Source organism: Diabrotica virgifera, chromosome 3, assembly GCF_917563875.1.
Source record: "Diabrotica virgifera virgifera chromosome 3, PGI_DIABVI_V3a".
NCBI classification, from domain to species: domain Eukaryota; kingdom Metazoa; phylum Arthropoda; class Insecta; order Coleoptera; family Chrysomelidae; genus Diabrotica; species Diabrotica virgifera.
The window spans coordinates 201,742,858-201,764,558 of NC_065445.1; the positions used below are offsets into that span (position 1 = coordinate 201,742,858).

General features: G+C 31.4%; 1 protein-coding gene across 1 annotated transcript in view; it reads right to left on the reverse strand.

The window, feature by feature from the left end:
• The window catches only part of LOC114344529 (gamma-secretase subunit pen-2), a 45,281-nt gene extending 23,943 nt beyond the window's left edge, over positions 1–21,338 (reverse strand). The window contains exons 1-2 of the mRNA XM_028295361.2: positions 21,111–21,338; positions 20,942–21,046 (exon numbers count right to left, since the gene is read on the reverse strand). Of these exons, the coding sequence (XP_028151162.1) occupies positions 20,942–21,046; positions 21,111–21,171 (166 nt within the window). The 5' untranslated portion in view covers positions 21,172–21,338. The remainder of the gene's footprint in view (positions 1–20,941; positions 21,047–21,110) is intronic.
• Positions 21,339–21,701: the final 363 nt, after the last annotated feature.

Below are 21,701 nucleotides of genomic sequence, written 5' to 3' on the forward strand. Positions count from 1 at the left end.
GTCGGCATAACGAATGTAATTTATATTTTCACCATTTATCTTGATCTCTTCTGTGCTGTTTTCAGGTGCTTGTGTAAATAACTCTTCAGAGTATATATTAAATAGTAATCGTGAAAGTACACACCCCATCTCACTCCTCTTTCCAATACAATAACGATAATTTCGAAAAAATTAACGAAAAATGAGCACCTACCAAGGCCATGCTTCTACGTCCGAAAAAATGTTTTTTAGCTTCTATAGGTTGGTATTTAAAACAGATTCCAATGTGATGAAAATATTTCAACACTGTTGCTTTTTGCATGCAATCATGTGAGCTAATAAATCAACAGCATTCATTCTAACATGTCCCATATATTTTAAACATCCATGATATATATCAGCATATAAATATCTTGATATAGCATGATAAATATCTTTCGAACCCTTACACCAAGTGAATCATGCCATTTTAACCCTCTGTTAGTGTTCTGGGGTATATCATACCCCAGGTACTCCTTTTATTGCTATAAAATCGAAAGTAGATAAAATAGCATACTCTAGCGCCTAGTAGCTGTATTTTATACATGTTTTGTCGTGATAATTTCAGTTTGAATTAAGAGTTTGTCAAAGACAGTTGGGGTATCTCATACCACGGTACACTACTGTTGTAACTTTTAGTTGTTTTGTTTTTTGGAGGAAAAGTACATGATATTTTTGATGTTTTATTGAGATGTCCTATGATTTTTATTTTTCTTAAACACACACTCTCCAACAACACTTCTGATCACACAAGAAAGAAATTTGCTGTTCAAAATTTTCCTTCAAAGACGATACCTATGACGACTGTGTTATATATTTCTGTTTTGAAAAAATCAAAAAACGTAATCCTCTTTTCTACATGGTATCATGATGATACTATAATTTATTGAAGAAACTGGTGAAACGAAATTGCCTGAAATTATCAACTTTTGATAATTTGAAATTATCAATTGATCGCCTATCTAACTGGTGTATGCAAAATGGTATGTGTTTGAATGCATCCAAATGCCATATTCTTCGTTTCCATCTAGGTGTGATCCTTGACTCCGCCGTTAGCTATAAATCACACATTTCCAGTACAATACAGAAGTCAATGAAGATGCTTGGCTTTATAAAAAGAACCACCAGAGACTTTACAAACATCTCAGCTATTAAATCCCTTTATTTCTCCCTGGTTAGATCTCATTTCGATTACTGTTCCACAATTTGGTCCCCCTATTACTTTACTCATAAACTGAAACTTGAGGCTGTCCAACACAATTTTCTGCGATATACTGCTACTAAGATGCATGTATACTATGACTATTCTGTATTAGAGCGCATACTGAACTTACCACCTCTTGAGGTACGCAGAAAACAAAGAGACTTAATAATTTTATTTAAAATTATCAACGAGCTGTGTAATTGCCCCGAGCTTCTCTCCAAAATATCTCTATTTGTCCCCAGTCGTTCGACTAGGCAGGTGCAAACCTTTTATGTCTCTTTTCATAGATTCAATTATTCTTACAACACATTTATTCCTAGAACTCTTCGATTAGCTAAATCAGTAAATAATCTCGAAATTTTTAATATATCAGTTTCCCGCTTTAAAAATCATATTTCTTCCCTAACTTTTTAATACTTTCGGCCAGAGCTTTTGTATTGTGATTAGTGTTACATGACCTGTATGTATTAGATAACTCAAAACCGTTACACCTTGGAACATTTCTGAATTGATTTAGGTGATATCTTCTGTTTGTAATTGTACTGACCTATATGTTATCTTATTCTTTTTTTTTCTTTTTTTTGTAAGAATCATAGAATTATTTTTTTCTCAAACCACTTTGTTATGTTACATTATGATAATTTATGTTATATAATTGGTTAATATTAATGTTATATAATTTAGAACACTGTAACATTTATATCTGAATAGGGCTTGCCCGTGAATAAATAAATAAATAAATAAACTTTTAAAATTTAATCAAAGGCAGTGTAGGCACATTGGATGAGTTATCTGCTAATTACAGCATATCAAGAAACAGCCGCAGACTTCGTTGGATTTTGACACTATTTTTTTTTCGTTTTTGAATACTTACATCTGGAGTGAATGTTCAAGTTATATATAAAACAGATACAAAAAGCTTTAACCTGAAAATACCAATGTTTTTGAAAAAATGAAGACATAACCCTTCCTTGCGTCAATCACTACGTGATAATCAGCAACCATAAGTACACCAATTGGGACCTAAGAGACGTAAGACAAGCAGTAGATGTTACGTTTGTCCAAGAAATAGAGATAGGACATTTTACATATCGCCGCTTCGCAAGAACGTAGGCTTAACCCGCGAGTAGTCGCGCCGTTAGACAGAATCTCACATGTTATCCTTTTTCGCAATAACTTGATGAAAAATTTTGCAATTTTGAAAAAATTTCGTAAGTGCCTCGAGGAAGGGTGTAGTAATGCGTAGGAATGTTTTTTTCTTCTTTTTTTTGTAGAATTTATGGCTTTGGGGAGAACCAATTAGCTTTAATAATTGTTAGAAATAATATTTCTAACATAACAAGTAAATAAAAATACTATAAAATAAAAATTTGTTGTAAATTCGTATTTTGAGATAGAATCTAACACGCAACTATTCACGTTACAGAAGTGAGCGTAACTACTCCCGGGTTAAGTCAAAAAAGATGATCTTAGAGGAGAGGCATTTTAAAATTTTATGGATATGATTATGAGCATAACTCCGAACAAGTTGTTACTTTAAAGAAATTACCTATACAATTTTGTTAGAAATATATCTAAATACAAACTGTGATAACTAGATAAATTTATAAAGTGTTTTTGTTAACCCCTATTACATTTGAGTCTTTTTTCCTCAGAAACATTTACTTCAACTTTGTTAAAACGCTGACCTAACTACAAAAAGGTCCTTATTTTAGATAGAATTTTCACAAAAACTAATCGTAAGTATAAGATCAGTAGTCTTTGACGAGAAGTAAACACACAAATTGCTTCACATTCTGCTTTGTAACTAGCTTGGGTCTGTATTCATACGAAAATGTTAAGTATTTAACTAATTTCGTGCTAAAAAATATACACTTGGTGTCATCTCTTAGCGATTATTATTATTAGCATCATAGGTCTTTATTCACGCGATACTTTTATTTTTAGTAGATCTGCATTAATAAGTCAATTTCGTCAAATTTTGACTTAAGCCTATGTTCTTGAGAAGCGGCGATATGCATGCGATCTGATACTCTATTTTTTTGGCAACATTCAATAATGACATGTTCAAATTTTTCGTATTTTGAGGAGTCATAACTTTTATTTTTCAATGTATTTTGGAAAACATTTTTTTCTTTAACTTGTATGATCTTACTACTCACTACAATCTTCAGTTTTAAAATCTACTATATCAAATATAGAAAATGTTTTTGTACAAATCATATGTGCTACTAAGAAAATTCTTTTTGGGTGTGTCTACATTCCTCCAGATGCGTCATTGGAAATTTATGAAGACTATGCAAGATCAGTGGAAGAAATATTGGCAAGTCAGAATTTTTCGTCAGTATTTTTATCTGGTGACTTTAATCTATCAAAGATAAGATGGGAAAGTGATGAATTTGGTTCTAGAGCTATTGGTATGTTAACGGATAAAGTTGAATGCATATCTGACCTTTTTGCTTACTTAAATTTTTTTCAAGTAAATACTATACCTAATTATCTCGGTAACTACCTTGATTTGATTTTCACAAATGTTGAAAATATAAAAACACGAGCCAAGACCGTACCAATTGTTAAATGTGACAGACATCATCCAGCCTTAATTTTTGATCTAAATCTTGATAAGATATCTTTGCTAAAATTTGACTATGTTTATACTGATTTTAGAAATGCTAATTATATCCAAGTGAATGAATTTTTAGGTTCTTTTAATTGGGATGATATTTTTATGAGTAATAATATTAATCAAGCTATACACATGTTATATGAAATATTACATTATGCTATAGACGTTTTTATACCAAAACATAGATGTAAAAACCGCAAATTTCCAAAATGGTACTCACCCGAATTGAAAGAACTTATTTTTTCTAAAAAACAAGCTCACAAAAAATATAAGTTAACAAAATTACCTGAAGATTATAAAATTTTTTCAAATCTTAGAAAAGAATGTAAAACTCAATCAGTAAATAGCTATAATGTATATGTTAGGGATCTAGAAGGGATTGTGTCAAATAAAAAGGAATTTTGGAAATTTGTAAATAGTAAGCGGAATCATTATGAATTACCTAGTACTATGAATTATGGAGATATTTCAACGGATGATCCTCAACAAATTTGTAACTATTTTGGAAGTTTTTTTGCCTCTGCATATACAATTTCGAATTCTAGTTTAGATACAGCAAAATCATTTCTATATAATAATTATGTCGATATTAATAGTTGTGATATTAGTGAACTAGATGTATATAATAGCATAGAAAAAATAAACCTTAATCTAAAATGCGGCCCTGATAATATTTCACCCATATTTGTTTATAATTGTAGATTCATCCTTTCTCAGGTTTTATGTAAAGTTTTTAATTTGTCGTTGTCTCAAGGTGTTTTTCCTGATAAATGGAAAGATAGTTATGTTACCCCGATACACAAAAATAACGATAAGAAATCTATTGAGAACTACAGAGCAGTTTCAAAAATCTCTATTTTTGCTAAAATCTTTGAAATGTTAATAACTGAAAAATTATATCCAAAAATAAAATCCATACTAATAAATGAACAACATGGTTTTATGTCAGGTAGATCTACATCTACAAACCTACTTGTATTGGAGGAATTCATTTTAGAGGCCTTGGAGAGCCGGTGGCAGGTTGATGTGATCTACACCGATTTCTCCAAGGCATTTGACAGAGTGAATAAGGATATATTAGTTAAAAAATTATCTGCATTAGGAATTCATGGATCATTATTATCATGGCTTGAAAGTTACTTAACAAATAGAAGACAATTTGTCAAAATTCATGATTGCTTATCATCAGAAATTAAAGTCTTATCAGGAGTTCCTCAAGGAAGTCATCTCTCTCCAATGCTTTTTAATTGTTTTGTCAACGATGTTTTAAACTGTTTTTCCGATTGTAAAATGTTACTGTATGCTGATGATTTAAAGATATATAGGGTAGTTAAAGATATAAATGACTGTCTTCTAATACAAGAGAATCTTGATAATTTTTTCAGGTGGTGTTGTGACAATAAACTGAATTTAAATATTGATAAATGTAAAATAATGAGATATCACAGAATCTTACAACCTACACTCTTTAACTATTCGATTGACAACAGAAACTTAGAAATTTTAACATCCATTAAAGATTTAGGCATTATTTTTGACTCATCTTTGAGTTTTACTAAGCACTTTGAGTTTGTTGTTAATAGAGCTTTGAAGATGCTTGGTTTTGTAAAACGTAGTCTTTCTGATTTTAATAATATAAATTGTCTTAAATCTGTCTATTGTGCATTAGTTAGATCAATATTAGAATATTCAAGCTGCATATGGACACCCTACTACAGATGCCACATCGATAATATAGAGAAAGTCCAAAAAAAATTTCTAAGATTCATTGCATATAAACTAAATATACCATCTGAAAACATCAATTATAGTGAAATTCTCAACTTATTAGATTTATCATCACTGGAAAATAGAAGATCATTTCTTGATTTAGTTTTCTTATATAAGATTGCTAATGGATTGGTTGATTGCTCAACACTTCTTGAGAAGATAAAATATAGAGTTCCTCAATGTAATACTCGTAGTAAAGAACTATTTTTTGTAGACTTTCATTGCACCAATTATGCACAGAACAAAGCAATTGGAAGAATGTCTAAGGGGGCCAATAATATCGATATTGACTTTTTTGACTGTTCATTGCCTAGTTTTAAGAAAAAATTGAAAAAAAAAATGCTAAATTGTATTTAATATATGTATATATGTGTGTATATGTGTATATATGTATATATATATATATATATATATATATATATATATATATATATATATATATTTACATCTGGGCACAAATTTGCGTCCGTTCAGAAAGCAAACATTTTGCATCCCCCATAAGCAATGATCCTAGAAGAAAAATAACGAAGTATACTATATCTATGAAAAATTTGGTAATGTATACTGTATTTTTCTTTTTATTATTTTGAAAAAAAAATGTATTCAATTTTTTTATTTTAAGATTATTTTGCTTCCTTTTATATTATTATCTGATATGAGTCCACTTATATACATCTCGTATATATACACTACTATTTTACATCCACATATGAATATATATTTCATTTTTCTATTTATTTTACGTCCAACATTGTTGCCAAGTTAAAATGCACAAACAGGTTTAAACTACGACAGTAATTTAAAGGATACATTTTTAATTATTCGTTGCTGGGCCGGGCCGCGATAACGAACTTGTTTTAGTTATTGCTTTTTAAGTTATATGGATATCATACTTACATCAAAATAATACAGTAGACTCTCTCTATAACGAACACGGTTATTACGAGGTTGCGCTTATAACGAGGTACACTAGATATCCCATGAAATTCCTATTGAACTGAACACCTCTATAACGAGGCATATTTGGATATAATGAGGAAAAATCAAATCGTAAAATATGTATCTTTATTATTCTTTATCAATATAAAAAATCAAACATCAACCATTTCACAAACATTAAAAACAGTTTTTCTTGCCTCCTGAACAATCGTGATTTTAAGGTTACGGGGTATTATTTCATAGAAAGACACAGACGTTATACTCCATTAGAGTTACGTCACTAAAACTGCGGCTAACTTCGCATCGATTTACTTTTTTACGTTTCCTGCGAAATCCTTGCTTTTGGCACTTTGTTTGATCTAAATATGGTGTTTAATTTAGAATTGCTTCATTAAATTTATATTTATTAAAATATATTGCATTAATGCACAAACTTAAATTTCCAACTTTATCGCAGAGAAAATATTGAAAAGTAGTTTTTTATAATATTGTAAAGATTGTTTTAAAATCATTTTTAATTATAAATATATTTTTCTATGGATGCTATACAATGTGCAACTTCTCTCACTACTTACATACATTCAAAACGAACAATTTCTCAGGCAGTGAAAGTCGGCCATTGCAGTGAGAAATATTTTTTCTCACGGGTTCACCGCCGGTTTACATACACACGATCGCCATTTCCATGGTAACATGCACAATACAAACACAATTATTTTTTTCAAACAAAATGTCAAACAATTAGTCAAAACTTATCAAAATATCAAAAACTACTTTTAAGACTGTTCAACTGTGAATTATAATTTTAAATAATTAAATTATATAAATATTAAGAATATTAAATACCTATGTGTATATATGTATTTTATTTCAATTTAGGCATATAATATAGCTAAAAGCACCTAAATTATTTAATTTTGAAGTTTGAACTCTTGACAAAAACGCATCCATAGAAAAAGTACAGTGTACAACACGAGAGAAAATGACATATTTCTCTCTCGCTTGATTTGCGGCACTCGCCTCGTGCTCGGCTCGTGTCAACAAACTTCTGCGCTCGTGAGAAATATGTCTTTTTTCTCTCTTGTTGTACAATATACTATTTCTGTGTATTATTTTTCATTATTGTCAAAAATAGAGATATTCTTGAACAAGGAGCACATTTTTACACACTTCCTATACAATTAATAAAATTTTACATCTGATGGTATATTGTAAAGATCTTCTTACTTAGACTTCTACAAATATTTAAGAATCAAATGTACCCAAATCAATCCAGTCCTTCTCGAGTTATCAAATAAAAATATATATAAAAAAAGAGTCAGAAAAAATGGAGGGTGTCAGAAAAAATTGGAAGGAGATAAAATTAAATAGGATGATGCCAGAAAAAATTTAATGCAGTGACTTTAGAAGGCAATTGAATGAAATTACAGTGGAACCTCGATAACTCGGATTAATCGGGACCGCGGCCGATCCGGGTTATCGAAAATCCGGGTTAGCCGGAGAATATAGTAAAAATTAATAAATAACCTCCATTACAATTACAAAAACATGAAACACATATGCACAGTACACATCTAAATTACGTATAGTTGTATAGAGTGTAGAGTTTTGTTCATTTCTTGGTAAAAAACTCAGTCATACTGTAGAGATGTACCGACACCATAATATGGTAGGTCTGGATCCTGCGTACAAAAAAAAATTGATAAATAGCAAGCTGAAAATTTGTTATTAGCTTAAGGGTGTCTAGTCGGACAGACATTAATATATGGGAACACTGGAACAGGGGAAGTTTTAACTGTGGAACAGGTTAAAAATTTGGAACGGTCAGACCACGAAAACGGCACATGTATTTTTTCCGACAGAACAGACTTAAACTCTCCGAACAGAGATTAAACTCTCATGCAAAAATCAGACTGCTATTTATCACCAAATTGGCGTTTTAATGAGTGGAACATGTAGAATATGTCAAATGACAGGAATTATGACAGGTGATAAATAGCAGTCTGATTTTTGCATGAGAGTTTAATCTCTGTTCGGAGAGTTTATGTCTGTTCTGTCGGACAAAACAAATGTGCCATTTTCGTGTTCTGACCGTTCCAAATTTTTGACCTGTGTTCCAAATTTTTGACCTGTTCCACAATTAAAACTGCCCCTGTTCCAGTGTTCTCATATATCAAAGTTTATCCGACTAGAGACCCTTAAGCTATTAATAAATTTTTAGCTTGCTATTAATCAACTTTTTTTTCATACGCGGGATCCAGACCTATGGTAGCATAATATCATATTATGATGCTGCAATAAATTTGTTTTAAAGATTCGTCTTTATCAATCCTACTTAATGTTTCTAGTTTCTTTTCCATTGTCACTGCAACATTTTTACGTTTTGTTACCATTACGTAGACAAAGCAAACACAATCTGAAGCACGATTACATTACAGAACGGAAGTGATTAATAGGCTGTACTACACACAATACAAGAATTTTTAAATAGTCACGTCTTTTTTAAACAATGCTAAGACAGTTTGACATAAATAAAGAAAAAGGAATACAGACAGGTGTCTGTTCTTTCCGATAAGCTGAGACGGTCGCTCTGGCTGCCGCCGTGTGCATGAATCATTTTTACTATTGTACTTATGTGTTCAAATTACACAAATACACATTATCTCTGAAATATTATTTGGCCTACATACATTTTTATTTGATAAAATTGTTAAATTGTTTATTTGTTAAATTTTTGTCTGATGAAAATCGGTCCGGGTTAGCCGGACTTCCGGGTTATCGGGGGCCGACTTATCGGGGTTCCACTGTAATTAATCAATAATTTTTAAAACAAAGGTTTACATACCAACTTAAAATTAACTTATTTCTTAAATATCTATATTATTTGATATCAGATACAGATACAGTAGGTACTCTTTTATTATTATGTTATTTAAAGCAAGTATAATTTGAAGTGTTTTAGGAATAATTAAAAACAGCACTATAAGCTAAAAAAATTTATTTAATGGCATTAATCAAAAACATGTTACACTCATATTTTTATGTACCTTTTTTTAAATATTGATTTTGCACAAACACTTTTATTTTTAACCAATTTTTATTAAGAAATAATTGCGGATGCAAAGATCTTAATTCTTCACACTCATACCGTTTTGGTGTAACAAAGTAAGCTTTAACAATGTTTTTTTGTTCAGTTGTCCAGGGAGTTAGTAGTCTTTTCTTTTTGGGTACAAATGGTATTGTCTCTATTGTTTCGTCTTTTTTTATATCTTCCGTTACATTAACTTTTTTAAAATCGTTAAAATCATTTTTTTCTGGATCATCACTTTCCTCACAAGATTCATCTTCTAAAAGATTTTGGTCCAAATCTATAGATATATCGTCTAATGTTTTTCCTTTCTGCCCTCCGGCTTCACCCTTTTCCATTAAGATTAGTAATTTAGAAATCTTCGCCGTTTGGTACACATCGTCTGGTAATCGATAAGAGTTTTTATGAACGGCAGATGTGTGTCCCATAAATGTGGACAATTGTTCAATTTCATTATCACTTAAGTTAAATAACTGTGTAAGCGTTGCTAGATGTTTTCGTAATCTAGTGCAAGTTATGGCTTGAGGATTTTTAGCACCACAAGAAACAGCATATTTGGCAATTATTTTATATCCACAGATAGGCGTAGAGTGACTTGATCTGCCAAATAAATAAGGGTTGTCATCTTTTACAAAATTAGATCTAACTTTTAATATTTCTTTGATGTGATTTTGTATGTCAGTGCTAAATATAACCGGAACACCTCGTCCCCGTTTACCCCTTATGACAATTCGCTTCATATTTTTTAATAATATTTTTTCTGTTTCGGTAACAACTTCTTTAAATTCCTCATAACTGTCATTTTTCTTTTCAGATTTCTCATAGGTATCCAAAAGCATTCTTTGCAATTCACCTGGTCTTTTTCTGTTTAAAAGTATAACTCTGCAAAATATCGTTTCTAATAGAGTATTGTAAGCAGCAACATTATGTGAATCTATTTTGAGTCGTTGTAATGCCTTATCCGCTTCTGTAACTAAATGTTGCTTGAGTAATTTTAGGTCGCTGGCGAGAGGTACAATAGTAATTTTATTAAATTTCTTTAAATTAAGGTCATTACCAGCCCGGTTTGATATATCAAATCGCCAATTTGATTGAAACAAATTTATTAATGTTTTCAGATTTGATTCACAATTAGCTGTTTCAATGGTTGGTTCCATTTTTGAGATCATGTGTAACGCAATGTCACAACATTGTTTTAAGGACGTTCCTATGTTTAATGCATAGGTGGGAGAAAAAAATAAATCTTTTTCTGTATCATATTTTGATACCAATTTCGTAGCGTCTACTAAGTCGTCATAGAATTTCGGTTTGAGAGCTTCAAATAGGTTACTTGTACAAGCCTTAATTTTCTTGAATTCTATTAAAATCCTAGATAGCTCTCTCATCTTTCGACTCGTAACAGTAATGTGATGTTTTTCGCGATGAATCTTAAGGTATCTAGCACCAAATGCACATATAAGAAAATCATTTTTTGCTTCTAGAGAGATTTTATCTGGCCGCATTCTTGGGAAGACCTCATCTTTTAAACGCTGGTCAATTTTTTTAACATTTTTTAACAAGAAATTTTGGCCTTCCGCTTGAGAATGTCTAGATGATTGACCACCTAAACATATTTTTCTATGTCTATATAAAAATTTAGATCGGTAAAACCCTAGACAGTTCGAACATGGTAGAAATGACTGAGAAGGTTGAAGTCCTTGCTTAACCGGCTTTACACATTCTTGTGAATTTTTAATGAAATTTCCTTTTTTCTTTAGAAGTGAAACTAATTCTCTCCTTTCTTTGGATTTCTTTTCCTTTGATAGTATACGTTGGACTTCTAGTTCACAAGAATGATTTCTCTGTAAGTGTCTTACAAAATTGTTCACATCCGTTTCACAGTAATAACAGATATCTTTTTTTCTTTTATATTTTTCAGTTTTAAAATTGATTGTTTCATTATTATTGTAAACTTCAGTACTTATATTCTCTCCTGGGCTACTTGAAGTTTGCTCCTAAAATTAAAATTTTACAATTAGATTTTTTTAAAATATAATACAATCCTCCAAGAAATTAACGTACCACTTTAAAAATGGGTCATTTTTGATGTCTCTACTTTCCTAAACTTGTCCGATTTAAGTGATTTTTTTAATAGGTTATAGCCATATTCTTTAACAATATCGCTGCAATTATAATGCTACTAGACAGGTAAATTGTCATTGTATGCCGGATGTACCAATCAAACTGTGATTTTTGCTCTCAAAGTTTGTGTTACCATGTGGAATATTCTAGCATTTATAAAATACTGAAATTAAAACCCAACTATAGCCTCACATTTCGGGTACTTTGACACATAGCTTTGTTTTTCATCAATATAGGGTGTTTTTAAATAAGTACGGCAAACTGTAAGGGGTAATTCTGCATGAAAAAATAATGACAGTTTGCTTTATAAACTTATTTCCGCAAATGATTCGTTTCCAAGATAGGGGATGTTAACATTTTTCTTACAAACTGACGATTTATTTATTGCTCTTAAACCCGGTTGTGCAAATGAAATTTGGTGGGTATTAAGAGATAGTAATTTCGAATTTTTTTATATAAAATTAGGAATTTAATATTTACCATTGGCGCACATAAGGGGCATATTACCCGTTTGAGCGCCAATGGTGACTATTAAATTCCTAATTTTATATAAAAAAAATGCACAATTACTATCTCTTAACACCCACCAAATTTCATTTGCATATCTTAACTGGTTTAACAGCAATAAATAAATCGTCAGTTTGTAAGAAAAATTTCAACACCCCCCTATCTCGGAAACGAAGCATTTGCGGACATACGTTTATAAAGCAAACTGTCATTATTTTTTAATGCAGAATTACACCTTAAAGTGTGCCGTACTTATTTAAAAGTACCTTGTATTGATGAAAAAGAATACTAGTAAAGGACTCAACTTTTTTTATCATTCAACATAAGCAAATCAATCAAAAATCAGAATGTTAGGAACACATGAGGCTATAGTTGGGTTGTAATTTCAGAATTTTATAAATGTTAGAATATTCCACATGGTGACACGAACTTTGAGAGAGAAAATCACAGTTTGATTGGTACATCCGGTATACAACGACAATTTAGCTGTCTAGCAACAATATTATTACAGCGATATTGTTAAAGAATAAGAATAAACACATTAAAAAATTAACCAAACATGCGAAATAAAAAGAAGCTTAACTCTTGCTTGGGCAGCCTACGGAGCTCTGAGAGACATATTTAGGAGCAGTATACCGATCGGTTTAAAAAGACCAATGTGTTTGACCAATGTCTGCTGCCGGTAATGACATATGGAGCAGAGACACTGACTCTAACCAAGGCAACAGCGTCGAAAATGCGGAATACTCAAAGGCGTATGGAAAGATCCATGCTGGGCGTAACCCTATGGGATAAAATAAGAAATGAAGATCTCAGACAAAGAACCGGTATCGCAGATGTTATAGAACGTATCACCAGGCTCAAAGGAACTGGGCAGGACACGTCGCCAGGCTGAAAGATTCAAGATGGACACGAAAGCTGATGGAATGGAGACCAAGAGAAGATAAACGCAGTAGAGGAAGGACGCCTAGACGATGGACCGATGATATCTGGCGGATTAGTAAAAACTGGCAACATTCAGCACAAAACCGTGAAGTGTGGAAACAATTGGGGGAGACCTATGTCCAGCAGTGGACGTGAATTGGTTGGATGATGATGATTAAAAAATTACATAAATCAGACAACAGGTTTAGGAAATTTAGGTTGTCGTCCATTTAAGACGACAAAGGGACTACTACAGGGCCACATCCCCTACCCTGTTTAAAATATTCCTGGAAAAAACCGTAAAGCCATGTAAAATAAAGTGCGAAGGAATGGGTATACCAGTAAGGAACAAATATCTATATACCCTAAGTTTTTCTGACGACCAAATAGTGATCGCACAAGACGAAGATGACCTCAGTTTTATGATGAGGAAACTGGAACAGGAATATACAAAGAATGGGATGAAAATAAACCTAAAGAAAACTGAATACCTAACAACGGAGAATACAGAAATAAAACAACTGGAAATAAACGAAAGTAAACAAATTAGAGGAACAGATAAGTACAAGTATTTAGGTTTTATATCAAAAAAAGAAACAACTGAGGAAGATATAAAAAATAGACTAGGACAAACCAGAGCCTTCATACGAAAATTGAACCCGATACTGTGGGATAAGAGTATCAGCATAAAACAAAGAGAAGAATATAATATAATACCATAACAAGAAGTATCCTCACTTATGGGTGTGAAAATGGGACAATAAATAAGAAAACCAAAAATAAAATAAGAGCAACAGAGATGGAACTCCTAAGGAGAAGCTGCAGAATAACAAGGAGAGATAGAATAAGTAACATAGAGATTAACAGAAGAATGGGAGTGAACTCAGACATAATAGGCTACATCGAACAAAAGAGATTAACCTGGTAAAATCGTTGGATAAACCGAATAACAAAGTGGAGCCCGATAGGAAAAATGAAGAGAGGCAGACCCCGAAGACCCTTCAGAGATAAAGTGGACGAAGTAATGGAGAGAAGAAATCTGCAGGAAGGGGACTGGTAAGACAGAAAGAGCTGGAGAGAACTGTTGAGTGAAGGAATACAGTGAAAACTGTGAAAATCCTTAGTATATCCTTAGTAAATAGGTTTAGGAAATTGGAGACATTAAAAATGACCAATTTTTAAGGTGATGCGTTAATTTCTTGAAGAAATGTAGGTATAGAATCCAGTTTTATAATATAATTTACTTCATTACTATTCTATACACAAACTTAATCTGATTTATAAGCACTTTAGTCAATAAAATATGCCACGTTTCCTTATGTTGTAAGTATGATAAATTAAAAAAACTTTAGGAAGAAATATGTAAAATTGCAATAAAAATTTAGTTCAACATAATATGTTTTCTTAAAAACTTTAATTTTGTTTAAAACAAAGTAGGTATGTCACTTACTGTTAACATTTGCGGCCTTTCTGTACTTTCAGTGATAAAGTTTTGCGGCATTATGATTAAATTTTGAAGAATCTGAAATTATTATAAATTATATTTTAATATTTAAACTATTAGGTAACTTACCTTTGGAATATTTTTTTTAATATGTGTTTGATTGCTGTCTTTTATTTCCAAATATTTAGAATTCTGAGGGATATTTTCAGTAATTTCTAGAAATTCATCTTCGTGATTATAATATTCCTAAAATTAAATAAAATTATTTGAATTGTGCTGGACTGTTATTTTAAATAAAAAGGTAAAATAATATTTAAATCTACAGAACCGCTGTACTTAAATATTTAAATATTATTTTCCGATAATATTTATTAAAATTAACAATATAAACTGTGAACGTCTTAAAAATATAGATTAAAATTGTTGTACATATTTGTTTTTACAAAAAATTATTTAATGTATAGTTTTACTTGCCTTTATTTCGTCTTCACTACTATCCGATTCTGGAAAATATTCTGGATCAATATCGCTATCGTATGTTGGAGAGTCTGGAGATCTGTTCATATCCTGTAATTATTACAAATTTGTAATTACATGTGCAGTTTTTTAAATATATTAGAAAATAATTTATACAAATCACTTTGTCTGTAGTGACTATATTGTGATATTTTTTTTTATTTGATATTCGCAACACAAAGTTATATACCTTTATTTTTCCAATATCGTCATCAGTGATTTTCCTTTCTTCAGGGAATGGAGATAATGGCCTATTGCAGAACCATCTTTCTTTCTTTTTCGTTTGAAAAAACTTGAGTCCTCGCTAAAAGTATATGTATTTAAAACTTAATTTTTAATGTTCTCGTTAATTAGAGAAATATATAATAAATTATGTTCTCCAAAACAGTTTAGAAAAAGCTGTAACTCCATAATTTTATTGCAAGTATTTTAGACAATAAATATAGTAAAGTAGCTTTCTTGATTGCAATTTTTTTAAAGAGATACTTGTTTTCTACTTTACGTATCAGATAATTTTTTTTTTATTTAGCTAATGCCTCGACAACTAATGGCCATTGGCATGGTAGGTACGGTAATTTTTGAACAGTTAGGTACCTAGTGTCATGTGTAGTGTGTGTGTTGAGTAATTGTCTTGTTACTTTGCAAAGTCGACGTCATTGTCTTTGGAAAGAGACGCTAATTGTATCCGAACGTCTGCGGTCCCTCCGGTGAGTACCGATCCCACAAGGACAGAAACTATATTCATTTATTAATTTATAATAAATGAAAAATTTCTGACCCTGGTGAGATTCGAACCCACAACCTTTCGGATTTTTTCGATCCAATGGCAGGCGCTCTTACCACTGAGCCACGGAGGGGGTCATATCAGATAATTATTTATTCTCGTAAAGATTAAATTTTCTTTTGCCCTAGCAAAAACTGAATTTTCAATTTAGTTTTAATTAAAATTCCAAAGTACATATTTTAAAAATTAAAAGAATTATTTCTGTAGGAGTTACCCCTTATTAATTACTATTAGTGTAATTCAAACGTTTCTTGAAATACACTAAGCGCCAAAATTAACGGTCCACCTTAAAAATGGGACCTTTTTGAAGTCTCGTATTTTCTAAACCTGTTGTCCGATTTTAGTGAGTTTTTTAGTATGTTATAGATTTATTCTTTAAGAATCTCATTGTAATAACATTGTTGCTAAATATGTAAGTGTCATTGTATACTGGGTGTAACAATGATAGTGTGTTTTTTCCTCAAAGTTCGGAACACCCTGTGGAATATTCTAGAGTCTATAAAATATTTAAATTAAAACTCAACTATAGCCTTAGGTTTTCTTAAAATTTGGCTTTTTGATTCATTCGCTTCTGTTGCATAACAAAAAAGTTAGGTACTTTTACAACTAGCAAAGTGCTTCATCAATACAGGGTGTTTCTAAATAAGTGCGACAAACTTTAAGGGGTAATTCTGCATTAAAAATAATGACCATTTGATTTATAAACATATGTCCGCAAATGCTTCGTTTCCGAGATACAAGATGTTAAATTTTTTCTTACAGACGATTTATTTAGTGCTCTAAATCGGGTTGGCATATGCAAATGAAATTTGGTAGGTTTTAAGAGGTAGTTATTACGAATTTTTTGGCTACAATTAAGAATTTTATATTCACCATTGGCGTGCATACGGGTCATATTACCCGGTCATAATCCCCGTATGCACGCCAATGGTGAATACAAAATTCTTAATTGTAAGCCAAAAAATGCGCAATCACTACTTCTTAAAACCTACCAAGTTTCATTTACATATCGCAACTGGTTTTAGACCAGTAAATAAATCGCCAGTTTGTAAGAAAAATTCAACATCCCGTATCTCGGAAACGAAGCATTTGCGGACATATGTTTATAAATCAAACGATCATTATTTTTCATGCAGAATTACCCCTTAAAGTTTGTCGCACTTATTTAAAAACACCCTGTATTGATGAATTACGTTCTTCTTCTTCTTCTTCTTTTGGCATCATAACCCTGGATGGGTCTTTGCCTGTCTGGCTATGTCCTTCCATTCAGATCTCTCTTATGCCCTTCTCCTCCATTGTCTTATATTCATGGTTTTCAGGTCGTCTTCCACGTCATCCAAGCATCTCGTCCTGGGCCTTCCCTTTTTCCGCCTTCCTACCGGCTTCCACTGTAACATCTTCTTTGTCGTCTTCGTGTCTTCTTGTCGCTGAACATATCCCAGCCATGACAGTCTTTGAATGATGAATTACGTTACTAGTTGTTAAAGTACCCAACTTTTTTATTACGCAACATAGGCGAATGAATCAAAAAGCAAAATGTTAAGAAAGCCTAAGTATATAGTTTGGTTTTAATTTCAATATTTTATATACCCTAGAATATTCCACAGGGTGTTCCGAACTTTGAGGAAAAAACCCACTATCATTTTTACGCTCGGTATACAATGACACTTACCTGTTAGCAACAGTATTTTACAACGATATTCTTGAAGAATAAAGCTATAACATACTAAAAAATCACTAAAATCGGACAACAGGTTTAGAAAATACGAGACTTCAAAAATGTCCCATTTTTAAGGTGGTGCGTTAATTTTGGCGCTTAGTGTATAATATAAGTTTTCGTAATAGAAGAAAACAAGTAATTGGACTTCCTAAGTCCTAAGTTTTCACCCAAAGTGATCGAGAGTAAAACCGGAAGTCGATATTTGAACTTTTTGTGTAACTTTATATGTAATCTCATATTGCTAAGGCACGTCGAATAATTTATCGCTTATATTATTTTGATCACTATAAAACGGCACTTCCGGTTGCAACTCCAAACCGGAAGTCTGATGTCAAATTTCTCGTCTTTTATACGATCCTTGGGTTATAAGCTTTCATTCGACACCTCATTTGACTATCTGTATTAATAACGGAAGAGTTATATTCGCGGACGGACGGACAGACAGTCATGAAACCAGAAGTATGTATTTGCTCTCGTCTTACGAATGCGCGTCGAATAATATATCGCTTGTACTATTCCGGTGACTAAAACAGTAGGTACTTCCAGTAACATTTCTCAAACTGGAAGTCCTAGGTCAAATTTCTCACTTTTAGTACCATTCTTGGATTATAAGCTTTCATTCGACATCTCATTTATCATTCTACCTGGTATAGTGACGAAGGAATTATATTCGCGGGTAGACGGACAGACAGTCATGAAACCGGAAGTATATATTTGTTCTTGTCTTGCTAAGGTGCGTCGAACAATAAATCGCTTGTACTATTACGGTGACTTTAAAACAGTATTTTCGGTTGCATTTCTAAAACGAAAGTCTTAGGTCAAATTTAGGACCATCCTTGGATTATAAGCTTTCATTCAACACCTCATTTGTCATTCTCCTGGTAAAATCCAGGAGGAGTTGTGTTTACGGACAGACGGACGTGGATAATTCAACGTTTTCGCATGCTTTTCAAAATTGGGTGAAAACAAAATATAAAGAAACGTTGTTAACAATAAAGTTAGTAATAATTTTAAAATTTAGGTTTGTAAAAAATTTTAAATTTAGCAATTAGTTAAAATTTAATAGATACGTTTTAGTTCCACAAAATTATATTTTTAAAATTAAAATTTCTGGTAGGTATTATTTATTTAAAAAAACTTTAGCATCCTCTATATCAAAAATATGAATAGATTTATAAATTAATAAAGTTAAAATACTTAGTACCTCACTGTATCGTTTAGTATAAAGTTAAAATACTTAGTACATTACTGTATCGTTTTCGGTCATGTTTTATTTTAAAATTTGGAATAATTTTAATACATAATTTATTATGAGCTTTAAATTATATAAAATTTATACTTACATCACCTGAAAAAAAGGGATATGTTGTTCTTCGTTTGGGTAACATCCTTAAATTGTCTCACAACCACAGTCACAAGTCAAATAACCGGAATAGTCTTCGAAAATCAGTTTAATAGTATTTATTTGTAGATGCACAGTGTTGCCGTCAGTGGTTTCAAAAGAGGAATCAAAATAATGCATTAAATGAATTAAAAATATACATTCTGTATATTGGTTTGCGCTCCCTCGCGGATATTCCCCGAATTAAATGTGAATATTATCTTTCACTTTTAGTACTTAATTGCATCCTTTAGTTTTAAGATTACAGCTATTTGGTATGGTTGAGATTTCTGTCTATAAGTGTAAAAGAATTACAATATAATCCAAAAGAGTTCTCTGTATAAACGATGTCTTTATCTTCAACAATAAGCGAGAAAAATAGAAAAACTATTTTGCTTCCGATATACGGTTGCAAAATAGTCACGGACGTAAAATGTTATGTGCAGAGTAATAAGAGGGATGCAATATAGTGCTATGGATATATATATATATATATATATATATATATATATATATATATATATATATATATATATATATATATATGTATATGTTTTTGATTTTTCAGTCTTTATATAGTGATATTGTTCTATATTTTAATATGTATTTATGATTGTGATACTACCTATATCTATTGTGATATGTGGTATTTTTGTAAATGGTATTTTGGCCGTAAATAAACTATTTATTTATTTATGATTTTAGGCTATAAGATTCTTTAGAGTTATGTGTTCAATAAGATGATTCACAATATCTGGGTGTATTATTGTTCACCCATGTTTTTAACTAGCATAATTGCAATATGTAGGATAAATAAGGTGTAACTTTTAAATATAAAGGCTGTATGACACTATGCATTTTCTTGTATCATTTCTAATATCGTTTCTGGTATGTCAAAAAAATGCATAGTGTCATACACAGATTCTTGTACAAGAACTGCGCCAATTTCTGTGCAAAGAGCAAAAACGTAAATCCTGCTGGTAAAACTCAGTGATATGGGAGAGAGCTGACTCCCATATCAGGGAACTCCCTCCCACATCACTGGTAAAACTTCTAAATGTCATAATGGCAGCTGAAAATGAGATCATATGATTTATGTCTTGATGAATTTATTTGTGTTTTTGTAGGTATTATTTATAAATCTTTTATTGATACTTAATATACCGTTTGGTATGGACTACTGTTTTACTAATAACCATATATTTAGCTCCTAATAAAGTTCAAACTATGTATAACTTTCGGTTTCATATTGCATAATTTTTAAATAGAGGAAATTTTTTATAAATTTTATAAAATCCTTAAAATCAGCTGTAGACACAGTACTACCAAACCAATGTAACGTGAAACAGGGTGACAAACAAAATTTCAACCAATCACGTGCCGAATTTCATACAATTTTCGATACAAGAACTTGCATAGTGTCATACAGGACACAAATGTACGTACAAGAAACGATACAAGAAAATGTATATCAGAATCGATATCAGAAACGATATTAGAAATGATACAAGAAAATGCATAGTGTCATACAGCCTTAAGACTTGTACAGTACAATGTTTGAATCATAAATAAGCAAGAAACCAAGATTAATCATTCTAAATGATTAAAAATTTAACTTTCTGCCTTACCTAATTTAGGGTATGACATACCTCGGAACACCTCTCGTGCTAATTTAGCCATGTACACTAATGCAGGGTTAATATTACACAGCTGTGATTCATGGATGTATGTGTTAGGTACATATTTAGGTTTATTGAATCTTGAATCATATTTATATTGAATCTTGAATCATATTTATATTGAATCTTGAATTATGTGATTTATTGGACATTGAAGATGAATGACAAACCTGACTGTCACTTTTCACAGTGTACTCAGATATTATATTAAAATACTTACATTTCTTAATGTGCTTTTGTTCTTGGTATTCTGGTTTTTGGAAGGCTTCTCGGAAGAACCAAATTGCATTTACAAACCAAACAAAGGGCAAGAAAAAAAACCCAACTAAAAAAGAAATTTTTAAGAAAACCTATTTAGATAAATACAATATATGAATTTATTAACATACTTCTATAATATGATTTACATAAATTTAATTTTTGATCATTTGGTACTTTGGCTAAATCCATTGTTAATAAATTGGAACAAATATTTTGGTTTTGAATCAAAATAATAGTTTGTTGTTTTCATCAACATCAACAATCAACATCAAAGCAAAGTTAGCAAAAAGAGAAAGTCACAATACAATATCCTGCTTTGTACTGTGGAGAAAGTGCAAGAGCAACTCTGACTGACTGACACCTGACACTTGACACTGACAGTACTGACTTGACACGCAGCTTCCTAACTGTCATTAATACGCCTAACTTCACGCGGAACTTTGATACGAGAATACATAGAGGTATATATTAACATAGAGGGAGCCTACCTTCCGCGCTTCCTGACGACAAGATCTCATGGACTGGTTTGCTGCATCTCTTTCTAACACATTGTATCGAAAATCTATGATGACATTCAGTGTGAATATAGGCACGGAAGAGGAGGACAACTGTAGCAGTTTTACTATGCGTAAGAGTGAAACAGCACTAATCCAAATAAAAAAGATGGTGTCGTCACTTCGCTTTGAATGACACTCTCTCTATGCTAATATATAACTCTA